This window comes from Magallana gigas, chromosome 2, assembly GCF_963853765.1.
Source record: "Magallana gigas chromosome 2, xbMagGiga1.1, whole genome shotgun sequence".
In the NCBI taxonomy this organism is placed as follows: Eukaryota; Metazoa; Mollusca; class Bivalvia; order Ostreida; family Ostreidae; genus Magallana; species Magallana gigas.
In genome coordinates, this window is record NC_088854.1 from 42785405 (window position 1) to 42797738 (window position 12334).

The 12334-nt window shown below is 34.4% G+C and overlaps 3 protein-coding genes across 6 annotated transcripts in view; 2 read left to right on the forward strand and 1 right to left on the reverse strand.

The window, feature by feature from the left end:
- The window catches only part of LOC105339114 (rab3 GTPase-activating protein catalytic subunit), a 31556-nt gene extending 24950 nt beyond the window's left edge, over nt 1–6606 (forward strand). For both annotated transcript variants that reach the window (XM_034445208.2, XM_034445209.2), the window contains 11 exons: nt 87–188; nt 291–463; nt 690–744; nt 861–1319; nt 1632–1852; nt 2156–2334; nt 2852–2973; nt 3234–3330; nt 4310–4410; nt 4756–4974; nt 5988–6606. In XM_034445208.2, coding sequence (XP_034301099.2) covers nt 87–188; nt 291–463; nt 690–744; nt 861–1319; nt 1632–1852; nt 2156–2334; nt 2852–2973; nt 3234–3330; nt 4310–4410; nt 4756–4974; nt 5988–6212 — 1953 coding nt within the window. In that variant the 3' untranslated portion in view covers nt 6213–6606. The remainder of the gene's footprint in view (nt 1–86; nt 189–290; nt 464–689; nt 745–860; nt 1320–1631; nt 1853–2155; nt 2335–2851; nt 2974–3233; nt 3331–4309; nt 4411–4755; nt 4975–5987) is intronic.
- A 155-nt stretch (nt 6607–6761) lies between these two features.
- On the forward strand, nt 6762–10031 carry LOC105339095 (jmjC domain-containing protein 4-like). Of its 3 annotated transcripts, none has more exons than XM_011444505.4 (7): nt 6762–7064; nt 7291–7456; nt 7552–7677; nt 8372–8457; nt 8656–8837; nt 9165–9308; nt 9431–10031. In XM_011444505.4, the coding sequence occupies exons 1-7, from the start codon at nt 6788–6790 to the stop codon at nt 9854–9856; spliced, it is 1407 nt and encodes a 468-aa protein (XP_011442807.4). In that variant the 5' UTR covers nt 6762–6787; the 3' UTR covers nt 9857–10031.
- On the reverse strand, nt 9481–12244 carry LOC105339096 (protein N-lysine methyltransferase METTL21A). The gene is made up of 3 exons (XM_011444506.4): nt 11936–12244; nt 10561–10672; nt 9481–10459 (listed from the first exon to the last, which is right to left on the reverse strand). Exons 1-3 carry the CDS (start codon nt 12242–12244, stop codon nt 10077–10079), a joined length of 804 nt encoding a protein of 267 aa, XP_011442808.3. The 3' UTR covers nt 9481–10076.
- Between the last annotated feature and the right edge of the window lie 90 nt (nt 12245–12334).

Here is a 12334-nt window from a genome sequence, read left to right on the forward strand (position 1 = left end):
TTTTTATAAGGATTTTTAAGAATTTATATAAGGATTTATAAGAATTAGCAGTGCATAGTCAACATTTATTTTGTTTTAATTGGTAGTTTTTGTTTCCTGATGCAAAACCAGTATCAGAGAAAACTGACAAAGACGAGAGTGAAACAGAAAGTGACAAACCAAGCTCTAAATACTCTTCTATAATTGAGGTAACACAGTTCAAGATAGAAAGATTATGCATCTGGTCAGTATAATTGTTTTGTGTTCATGTAATTTTAAAGATAAACTTTGTTCTTTCATCCTATTTACAGGATTTATCCAAACATCTGAAGTCTGCCCCAGACGATAGTCTGTTACATAATTTGGTGACCGCTCTGGTGATGGTGAACATGCACCACGGAGGAATTCGGGGTGTGGCCCAGTTATGGCAAGAGTTTGTCCTAGAAATGAGGTACCGGTGGGAGAACAAGTTTCTAATCAGTGGGTAAGTACACAAAGTTCACTCAATCATGTAGCTAGGTTGTATGATACTGCTTTTCGCTCTGTGTAATGTTGTAGGTGTAGATTTAAGTGTATTTAAATCATGATCCCTGGGGGTAGGGTGGGGCTGCAATAGGGTGGATGGGGGTCAAATTTTTACATAGAAATATTAAGAAAAATCTCTGAAAATCTTCTCAATTTCTGTAAAATGCTTTGATGTCTGATTGCAGAATAAACCCAGGATCACCAAACTTGGGAACATGCCTACTCTACCAAAAGTTACAAGTACGTATTATTGTTGTCAATGTGTCTGTACGGATTTGAAGTTACCCCAGTAAATCACATTAAATATATTATTTATCACTATATTTTACAAATTTCTGATCATATTTAATTCACAGATGCTGAATTGTTGCATTGAGAGAAAAATCAAGAGGGAACAGTTGTACAAAGGCTACACAGGGCAGTCTTTGGAAGAGCAGAAGGACTCAGATAGTGAGGAAGCCGTATCTAGTCAGTTAACCACCTCAGACTCTGAACCTTGTGCTGCATCAGAAGAAGAACAGAGCAAAGAAAGTGGAGCTAGTGGAACTACTGCAACAGTCAGCAAAGAATCTACAGAGCGCTTGCAGCAATCCAGGAAGGAGCAGCAAAAACAGACCAGCAGGAAGGAGAAAGAGGGCATTCCAGCTAAGCGACCACATCTAGACAGCTCTAGTGATGACGATGAGTTCTTTGAGTGTGAAGATGAAGATGAGGAGAAAGATGAAGAAGAGGAGAATGAAGAAGATGGTGAAGAGGAGGAAGAGGAAGACAATGAGGAGGATGAAGAGATGGAAGTTGAGACAATCAAAGCTAAGGTAAATGTTTTGTCCCTGTTGAACATTAGAAAAGCGTTTGTTGTTGGGCTAGTCAGCTTGCAGCATGGCCTATTGAATATTTACTGCACAATAGCCTTTAGACATCCAGTAGTTAATTTTCTAAGAAAATTTCAACCCCTGTATCACATGATTTAAATGTTATAATGGGTACTACAATGGATGTCATATAGTATAATTGTACTCACATAAAATGAAATCTATTTTATTTGATAATAAGGAGTCTAGAAATTATTTTTGAATGGAACATTATATGAGATCTTTATGTTTGATTTTCTTAAATATTTGTTGAAGGAAACAACAACCCCTGAAGGAGAGGAGGTTTCCATGGAAGTCTCAGTGACAAGTTCCTCCTCTTACGTGGACAGCATCACTCACAAACCGGAGGGACGGCTGGCCAAATCTGGGGATCTGAAATTGCTGAACTCTGAGGAGTCATTGTACATTCCCATCACCCAGGACCCGTCCCCAATGACGGAGGACATGTTGGAGGAACACGCTGAAGTGTTGGCCAGGTAGCATCCTGTTTATTGGTTACAGTGATCAATTAATTGTACATCATTTTAAAAACAGCTCTCACATATACAAGTTTGATGTTTCGAGAACAAATTGAATGTAGAAAATTTGTTTTTAATTATTTGCCTATGTGATCAGTATATTCATGTATTTTACAAACCTTACTGTACCAAAATCCTGTTGCATCACATTTTTGATGATTTTCTTGGAAAGGCATGATTTTTTGGTTTCCAGAGTGAACCTGAAAAAAAAGAAGAAGATGAAGTACGGTACCCAGTAAATGATCTTTTATTTCATTGAAGACTAGGAACATCGTCAGAGGGAGCCCAGCTGAGAGCTAGAATGCAGAGTGCCTGTCTGGTGTCTGACATGGAGTCTTTTAAAGCTGCCAATCCTGGCTGTACGATTGAGGACTTTGTCAGGTGGTATTCCCCAAGGGACTGGATAGAGGAGGACGAGTCAACGAAAGAAAACCCCATAGGTATGAATAGGCTGAAAATGAATGTTGGAACATCATGCAATTTAAGTTTTTTAAATATTATATATATGAAATCAGAATCAAAAGCATTTACCAAGAAAATAAAGAAAGAATTAAAGTATCTTCAGTATATCAGATATTTTGTAATAATTTAATTATGGTTGTAACGCGCCATTTGATTGGATAGAAAAATTTAGTTAAATTTGTATAACCTGGTTTGCACGTCACAAGACACGTCACAATGCACCAACGTACTAATTCACTTGACGTTACGTTTGAATTTTGAACAGATTTATATCATTTTTATAAGTAAAACGGACTCAATTTGTACAGCAAATTCCAGAAAATTAAATTATAAGGAATGAACTCAATATCTACCCAAGTTATACTCGTATAACCTGGGTTGGAGCAATTTACGCTTTTTTATAATCCGCTTCGCGGATTATAAAGCGTAAATTGCCCCAACCCAGGTTATACGAGTATAACTTGGGTAGACATTGAGTTCATTTCTTAAATGTAGGCCATCTCAGTACAAGAATGCAGATCCCTGGAAACATATGGACCGAGGCCTGGCAAAGTGCCAAACCAGTGCCAGCCAGACGACAGAAAAGGCTGTTTGATGATACGAAGGAGGCTGAAAAGGTAAGAAACTTAGGAAGTACAGTAATGCTAAACAAAAAAGACTTTTCAGGATGTTCAAAATAATAAATCAAAATCTCTGATGAAGTAAACATTTTACTAGTATTGATTTACAAATATTTTTGATATTTTTTTTGGAAAATATTGTCAGAAAATTTTATCTACAGTATGTTGGAAAGTAGAAAGGGATGTACCACTTTGAGTGGAATTGTTTACAGGATTATTATATCACTAAAATTGTTTCTTCTCACACATTGTTACAGGTGCTACATTTCTTGTCTGCAATGAAGCCAGCTGATGTTGTGGTTCATTTACTGCCCTTGTTGTTACATTCATCTATAGTCAATATCATAAGCAATGGTGAGTAAAAAGTGGAATTTCACAAAAATGTTGAGATGATTGATCATTAGAAAAAAAATTTATTGTGGAATCGTTATAGCATTGAATGATTTATTTTTGACGTCGTTGTGTCAAATTTAATAACTGCCGTCAAGTGAGCAGACAAATTGAATAACGCACGTTAGCACGTTATGATAATTTGTCTGCTCAACTGACAGCACTTATTGACACACGACTTCAAAAATATATCATTTAATGCTTATATTTACATTCCCTTAGTGATGAAGTCAATTATTTACTTAAATAAATCGATATAAATTGTAGATCAAGGAGGGAGTAAATTAGAAACAGCAATAACAGCTGTTTTACAAAACCGGTTTAAACTGGTTATCATATAAACTGTTGAGTTGAGATCGACGAGCATGAAAATATAATCCATGAAAAATAACTCTTTAAATTTTGCTTTTAACAATAAAGTCAAGGTTTTTGTTGATTAGTTGTAAAACATGGTGTTTTGTCAACGCTCATGATATATATTTTTAACTGATAACTTAGAAATCACTGTGTGAGAACTACTTATGTAAATTACACGTAAGTTCATACGCAGTGATTAGCTGTTGCATTTAGAGGCATTTAAAGATCACAAAATTTAATGGAAAAACACAGTAAAATGTAGACATAAGACTTTGTGGTGGCTCAATTTTTGTGGTATTCTTGGGTAGCCCAGTACAGCTCCCCTGCAAATTTACATCCTCGACAAAAACAAATTTTGAAAGAGATAGTCTTCTTACTGAAACTGAAAACTGATGCACCCACTAATTTACATTCCCACAAAGAAGAAAAAAATCCTCAAAAATTTCCCCCCACAAATTTAAATTCCACAGTAGTTTGCTGATATAATTGTTATTTTATCTCTGTATACAATACATACATGAATATGTAAATGCGTGGCAAATGAAATAAAACATTTATTAAACAAGTCATTTAAATTTTTTTGTAGAGGATTCAGATATCCCAAAAGTCAAGGAAATGATAGAACATTTGACATCAAAGTCTTCTATGGTCACCAGGACTCCTCATCAAGATGTCAGAAGATATGAGGTAATGAACTGTCCTAAGGGCCATTAAACTTAGATAGGATCACTATTGATCCTAGTCTCATAATTAAGACTTTTTAAAAATTAAGTAACGAGAACATAATTGTATGAGAGAAAAATTTATTAATTCTAAGCAATTTTACAATACTTAATGCATGTAATTACACAAAAACAGTTACTAGTAGCTTGTCTATATCAGATACTGGGAACTGCTAAACAAAACAAAAAACTCTTGATGTTGAGTGTAATTCACAATACGAGAATAATTACATGTACAACTAATTTCAATGAAGCAAAAAACAATTATATGTATCAAAAAGAGTTATATGGGTGTTGTTTTCCATTCAAGGACTTGGTGAAGCTGATCACTCTAACAGAGACTTTGATAGCACGGGCAACCTCCTTAAAAGCCAAGTTTCCCTCCTCCCTAGTGGAGAGCTCCAGTGGAAAAGAGGAAGTGGAGAAGTTTATCAGTGACCTCCTCCACATTAACGAGGTCCCCATCAATGGTGGACCCACAGGGCCAGTGGGAAATATGATCCACAAACTCTTTGTGGCTGCACAGCGGGTAAGGATAAAACTTGCTGATGTGGAACTAAATGAATTAACTGAGTGACAGAACAAAACTTTGTGGTATGGATTTGCATTTAAATTGTTACATTTTTATCTGTGATGCTAACAGAATCAAGTAAGTTTTCCTATAAGTTACAGTAGTTTTTATTTTCCACGGTTTGTTCACTATATCCATCTTTCCTATATTTACTGATTAAAAATAAAAAAAAACATATTAAAATAGTTGTTAGAAATTTGATTGGTAGTGTTTTTAATAGCTAGCTTTTTTCCAATTGAAAATGACCTATAAAATACTTGTACATGTACTAGCAGTAATAATCTGTTGAGTTTATAGTATTGTGTTCACATATAAAATACCAGTAGTCGGCAATCAGTTGAGAACTTTGCTTGGTCTTACAGATCACAATTTTTACCCATCAATAGTATTACATTTCATTTTCTGTATATCTAGGAAATTTGAGTATTCTAAAATCATGAACTTACATGTATAATAAAACATTTGTATGGAATGGCCATGAAAATGAATATATTGGTCTTTTCTGCCTTCCAATCTTTCAGACCAGATGTCACAGTTTCTCTTATGCTTTTCTTTGCTTTGCAACATATATTTGATGTTTATAGCACAACACAGATGATTTTTGTAAAATCATCCCATATCAGTAGAGTTATTGCCCCTGAAGACTCTGAATTTTTTTCTAATTTTCAGGTATATATAGTTTTCTGTTACTGGTAATTGTTTTGAGAATTACACAATATATTAACAGCAAGTTTATATATGCATGGTTCCTTTTGTGCCTAAAATAAAAAAGAACCACCAAACATACATAAAGATATAATGAGTACTAAGAAAAGGAGCAATTAAAATTGTACTGCATATACAGTCTATAACCTGCCCTTAGAAGGCATCTGTTGCCCTTTTGATGCACACAGAGAAACTTAATATGTTCTTGATGGTTCATAGAAAATCCCGTATTTTTATCCCACTAATGTACTGTATCGTTGTTTCAGGACTTGCACATGGTGATGGACGATGAAGAGAACAAAGAGGAGACCAGCAGTAACACTGTACCTGACTTCCCCCGTCCCTCGGCCAGGGAGTATATTCTGAGGACAGCTGCACCAAGACCAGCACCTTACTCCAAGTCTCTGCCGCATAAAATGACATGTTCCATTATTGAGGGGCATGAATTCAGACTCGCTGGAGCGTTTGCTTCTGACACGATATTTCAGTGATCATTTGTAAATATTTGTAATTTTTTAAATATTGTAGGATTTGTAGTATGATCTAGGTTTAGGGATTTTGCTTTGAATGACTAGGAACTAGAAAAGTGCTGGATACAGATGCACTATAATTGCTGACTCTACAATGTAAATAAATGTATGAATGCATGAAATTTGTCAACTATGGGCTGGTCTTAATCAATGTAGACTTACAAGTCTATTTATTTTCACTGTTTTCCCATTTAAACTGTTGATAAGAAACAGTATCTTATTTATTGTATAAATCACCAGCATTATACATACGGCACCTATATTGTATGTACAATACCAGTATGTTGTACTTCACACAGGGACATATTATCATGAATATGTTCTTTACTTTATGAAATAAAAACTTGTAAGGATAGTCTTGTATCATGGTTTTTCTCTTTTAATCATGCATTTACAGGAATAATTCAATATGCCAAAATTTTTAAATTTCTAATTCAAAAGTAACAGAAAAGTCAAAACTGTTTGAGGAGTTAAAAATACCTTTGTACTGCAATTTTTTAAAGTTCGGGTTTGGCATTCAACAAAAAGAAACTGCAATGGCAGCCTCCTTGATTGTAAACACTCTTGAAAAATCTGTCCTAAATCCAGACAATATTGTTAAAAGGAAAGCTGTAAGGAATTATACAAATGTAAATATTGACCGGATATCGTATTTAGTTACCAATAATTCTTACAGCAACTTCTTTGAGACCTTTTTACTGAGAAATCAACCTTGCATTTTGTCATCTGTGAACACAGAAGCCTGGAAAAGTAGAAAGGACTGGGTGAATTCAGATGGAAAACCAAACTTTGAATTTCTTAGAAAAACATTTGGTACTCTTTTTCTCTCTCTCTCTCTCTCTCTCTCTCTCTCTCTCTCTCAGATCGACTCTACACCTCGGCATATTTGTTTGTGTTGAAAGTAATGATATATAACTATTTTATTGGGCACAAATTTCATAAATTCTTGAGGTCAGGGTATACGAAAATAGGAGGTTGATTGGTTAACCTGGAAAAAAAGAATCCATCATTTTGGTATATATACATGCATATTTTACAGGATGTACAGTTGGGCCTGTTGCAAACTGCAAAAAAGAAAAGTATTCAGCACAACCGAAGGAAGATAAAACTTTTGCTGACTTTGTTGACTATTGGCAAAGTTATATAGAGTCTGATTACCCAGAAAGCATGGATAATCTTTACTTAAAAGACTGGCACTTCACTCGGTAATATGATCGAATGCTCTATAAACTTGGAGTTAAGTTCAGGTTAGAGAAATATAAGGAAGTTCATAGTTCTCTATCATGTTTATATATCTAAGGGATTTCCCAGACTACACAGCTTATGAGACTCCTTGCGGCTTTTCGTCAGACTGGTTGAATGAGTTCTGGGACACAAAAGATGATGATGACTACAGATTTGTGTATATGGGCCCAAAAGGATCATGGTAATCTTTAAAAATTTTACTTTTGAAATCTTTTTTACTCTTTAAAATCCAAACAAAATTTGCATGTGTTAACTATCCATGATTTTCCTGTGACAAATTGTAAATACCCCTGTATAATGTTTGCAAAATTTTATTTGCACCCTCATCTTTTTTTTAAACCATAGTCAATTCAGAATTGTCATCTCCATTTGAAACATGTGAACTTCAAGGCATGGCTGCATATTGTGGCAAATCTATGCAGTGATCATAACAGGTTCATGTCTGTTAGAATGGAATTCCCCTGTCCATGCCTATGCCTCAACTTCTGTAGAATCGTTTATCTTTGATGGAGCTAGTTTTCAAGGATTACCAATTTTTCACAGTTTCACTGAGACTTAATTTTGTGGAGTGGCTTGCATAAAAACTAAGACTTTCAGAATTTTCCAAGGATGCAAAATTCATGGATAAGGGGTACTCATGGATACCAAAACTACCACAGTTTCTAATAATAGTGCTGTAGTGTAAGCTAAGCTTTTAAAATAGTTTTGATCAAAATAATTAAAGCCATTTAGAAGTTTCTTTGTGGCATTGTTTAGCTATCGTTTCAAAGGCTGATGCAGTACTGGTAATTCCATTTAATTTTGAGAATTCGGAGCTATAAGCTTATGTTTTTAATAACCATTTACCATTACAAGTCCCAGTAATATTGTTTTAGGACACCATTCCATGCTGATGTATTCAGGTCATTTAGTTGGTCAGCCAACATTTGTGGTCGGAAGAAGTGGATATTCTATCCTCCAGGTGAATATTATGAAGATATATCAGTAATTCATACATGTATTGTTCATTCAAAGATTAGTTTATTACATTATAAGGCAGCAACTTTACAAAGTACAGGAGTAGGAAGTCTTCTCCCTAAGAATTAATGATTGCATTGAAATGTTGCAAAATCTAAGAATATACACTATAGTCAATCTATAAATATATGTTTCATTGCAGGGGAAGAAGGAAATTTGCGCAATAAGTATGGTCATTTGGTGTATGATGTAGATTCTGCTGAATTACTGGATGAAAACTTGTATCCCAACTACAAGAAAGTGGGGTCTAGGATAGAGGTGATTCAGGAGGCAGGGGAAATAATTTATGTCCCTAGTGGATGGCACCACCAAGTCTACAATCTTGTATGTTTTAGTTTCTGAATAGTAATGAAATTCTTGTATCTTCAGTTTTGAGAAGAAGTCTGTTCAAGAACTATTTGTACCCATGCACTTTAATGCATGAACATTGAAAACACCTGTAAAACAAACAAAGATATTCAGAAGTATGCAAATAAACATATTCTTCTCTCTAATAATTAGAATTATTTCTATTAAGGTTCATTTTTCATTAAAATATACAACAATTACATACTTGTTATAACACAACACAATAAAATTGCATCACCATAAACTCTCTCTGAAGCTTCATGTTTGAACACTTGCTTTAAAACTAATTGTTTCATTTCACAGGAAGATACAATTTCTATAAACCATAACTGGATGAATGGCTGTAATGTTGACATCTGCTGGGAGTATGTCAAAGACAACTTGAGCCAGGTTCAGCAAGAGATTGAGGATTGTAAAGGAATGGACGGCTGGGACCAACAGTGTCAGGTTAGAGAGGCAGCACTTGTCTTCTTTGCCATTTTGAAATCATTTAATTCCATTGATAGGGTTTTTTTGGGGATTCAATTATTTTGAAGAGGCATTCAATGTTTTCTTTCTTTTCATGTTAGTTAATCCTGAAGGCCAGTTGTGGAATCGATTATGGTGAATTTCTTCAGTTTATGGAGGTCATTGCCATTAACAGGATCAGACTTCTACAAGTTCATTTAGTGAACAAGTCACGAAATTTACCTACAGAACAGAGGCAGTCTGGATCTGATGAGACCCCGTCTGTTGACAACATAAAGTGCCTAGCAGATGAAAAACAAGCAGATGTTTCAGGTGCTTGTGACTCTTATACTTCAGTGCTGAATGAAAGATTGTATTCTCCAATGACAGAGGGGCAGATAAATCATTGTGTGTTTGACCTATACAGTGTCAAGAATGTATTATGTGATATGATCCGGACTCCAGAATTTACTTCTTTAAATGATTGTGAGAACAAAGCCAATGAACTTATAGTAAAAATAGAAAAAATAATTAATAGCATTATCTAAATAATATATGTTGAAAATAATGTTAATGCTGTATATATATTTATTCTGTTCAGAAACGATTGCAACTGCTTAACCTTATATATGGGAGGTGTCATATAGGATGTGCCTTCTTTTGAGTTTGCTATAGATCTCTATAAATATACAAAATATATATAAATCATTTTATTGAATATTATTTGCATTTAATGTTTCATTCATTAATTGTAAAACCTAATTAAGATTACTTTGTCTTCTTTTTCCCCTTGTAAATAGTTATATCTCTTGAACGGTCTACATGAACTTTTTTTAAGTCAAAAACTTCTGACAACATTTGTAGGAAGTTTGAATCTCTTGTGTATCGTATTCTACAAGAGATGTAAACCAAAGTGTTTTCATCACTCAAGTGTTCAATAGTCCTCAATAAATCTGGAAATGTCTCCTCAATGTATATGATATCAGCCCCAAGGATCACATCATAAGTTTTTGTACGAGATTCCAAATTCTCTCTCCAGTCTAAGGCTTGCACTGTAAACTGTCCCTCAAAACGTTTTGGTAAATTGGTGTTCACAACTTCTGTCAAATATGGTATTGCTTTCTCCAGGTCAGTTATAGTTGTATGGGCCCCTGTGTGTACAAAGGATACCATTTGATTATCACATTTTTCAAATGAAATACTGGTACTCTATTAGTAAGCTGATCGTAATACATGTATAGGCAACTCTTACCAAGCAATGTTGAAACAATTCCAACTATTCCAGAACCTGCTCCCAGTTCAATGACTTTATTCTTGTCAAGATCTACATTTCCAGCTTCCAAGTATTCACAGAGAACAATGGCCTGCAAAGCAAGAACAATGGTAAGAGTAAGCTTGGCAAATGAAGAGTGTATGTGTATTGCACTGGCATATTACAGGATTCAATACTCTTTACCTTGCAAAATGTGATTGTTAACACCTTTTTATTGCCCATTTTTATTTCATGTATCACATTATCTTATGTTAAATGATTAACTTTAAATGGATTTTACAACTTTCAGTCACTATTTTTCCAACTACTGGTACCAGTAAAATTTATAGGAATAAATGGAACAATTGGACAACAAAGTTGTTTCTCTTGCTATCTTTTTTTTCCCCAGAAAAGTTGTAGAATAACCACCGGATTTAATCCTTTGCCCTCTGTTAACAGATCATTTTATCTGATAATTTGATAACCATATTCTGTCTTATAAAGATATATATGCCCCATATTTTCTAAACATTTTCAATATTTATTTTATGAATAACCCTGGGATCAAACTATGTTCATTAAATAGTATTTAAAAAAATTTTCTTTTGAAACGCCCCTTCTAGCTTGTAAGGTTTCAATACACAGATAAAAATGTGATGTCTGCGTGGATTTTGTAATGCAACAGACTCTGTGATAACTTTGAAGAATTGCGCGAGGTATTCTGAGTGTCTTCTAAATTGAGAAAAGATGTCAACAGCTCCTATTATAATTCTCCCTAAGAAATTTGTTTTTGTTCCTATGAATTTTTCTGAGTGAAAGATGATAACATGTGAATGAAATTATACTGGAAATTTTCCTTTTCATCTATTTTATTTGTACTTCTTTTACAGGTATAAGTATATTTATTAAAAATCATCCAAATGTGTGGCATCAATATCTTGGGACAGACTATAAGTGTACACAGTGCTTAGACCCTAATATATGTATAGATTAAGGTGGAATAACACACCTGGAAAAAGTCACTCAAAGTAACAGGAAATTTTTTGATTATGAAAATTATAATTATAAATAAACTGTAAAAATGTCAAAAAAGCGAAAAATTTGCAGTTTGGGGGATAAAAAATGAATATCTAAAATAATTATTCCAGTAAGTAACAACAAAAGCCCCTGCGGGATTCGGATCACGGCCCCGATGCTTTATCCACTCGGCTATGGAGAAAGTAAGATGTTTCAGTCCATAAAATCATTTTAATAAAACGAAATGTTGTTTCGATCAGCGGTCAGCCATTATGTGATGATGTGTTATTCCACCTTAAGATTTTTGCTATGCATTTGTATTAACACCTTGTGTATTGTAATGATAGACAACACTTACAGCGTCCCAAACGACTGCTGCGACTCCAAGCTTATTCCAGTCTTGTGATATTTTAAGTTTTTGGCCAGCAAAATTGAATTCCCGCTCGGGCTGATTAAATATAGATAGCACATCGTTGTTTTTGTTATATGGCACCAGAGCCATTGTGGTACCCTGCATATCTGGCCCCTCACAACCTTCTGCACCAATTTTTGGTTTGACACAGTGATGTGTGTCTTCTGTAGATTCACAACTATGATATTTCGGTATGAACCATATCAACACGAAACTATAAAGTGGAATAATCTGAATATTAGTGAACAGTAACATGAACGAAAACGTGATTTTTATTTTTGTTTATACCGGAAATAGAAGGGGCACTCTAAAAGTAAAAGCACGAATGTTAATGTCAAGTCCGAC

Coding starts and splice junctions, on each gene's coding strand:
- LOC105339096 (XM_011444506.4), bottom strand. CDS start 12,244: ATGTTACTGTTCACTAATATTCAGATTATTCCACTTTATAGTTTCGTG. Junction 10,673..11,935: donor CAGCAGTCGTTTGGGACGCT/GTAAGTGTTGTC, acceptor CTTGCTTTGCAG/GCCATTGTTCTCTGTGAATA. Junction 10,460..10,560: donor AATTGTTTCAACATTGCTTG/GTAAGAGTTGCC, acceptor TTGTACACACAG/GGGCCCATACAACTATAACT.
- LOC105339095 (XM_011444505.4), top strand. CDS start 6,788: ATGGCAGCCTCCTTGATTGTAAACACTCTTGAAAAATCTGTCCTAAAT. Junction 7,678..8,371: donor ATGGGCCCAAAAGGATCATG/GTAATCTTTAAA, acceptor ATATTGTTTTAG/GACACCATTCCATGCTGATG. Junction 8,838..9,164: donor ACCACCAAGTCTACAATCTT/GTATGTTTTAGT, acceptor TTCATTTCACAG/GAAGATACAATTTCTATAAA.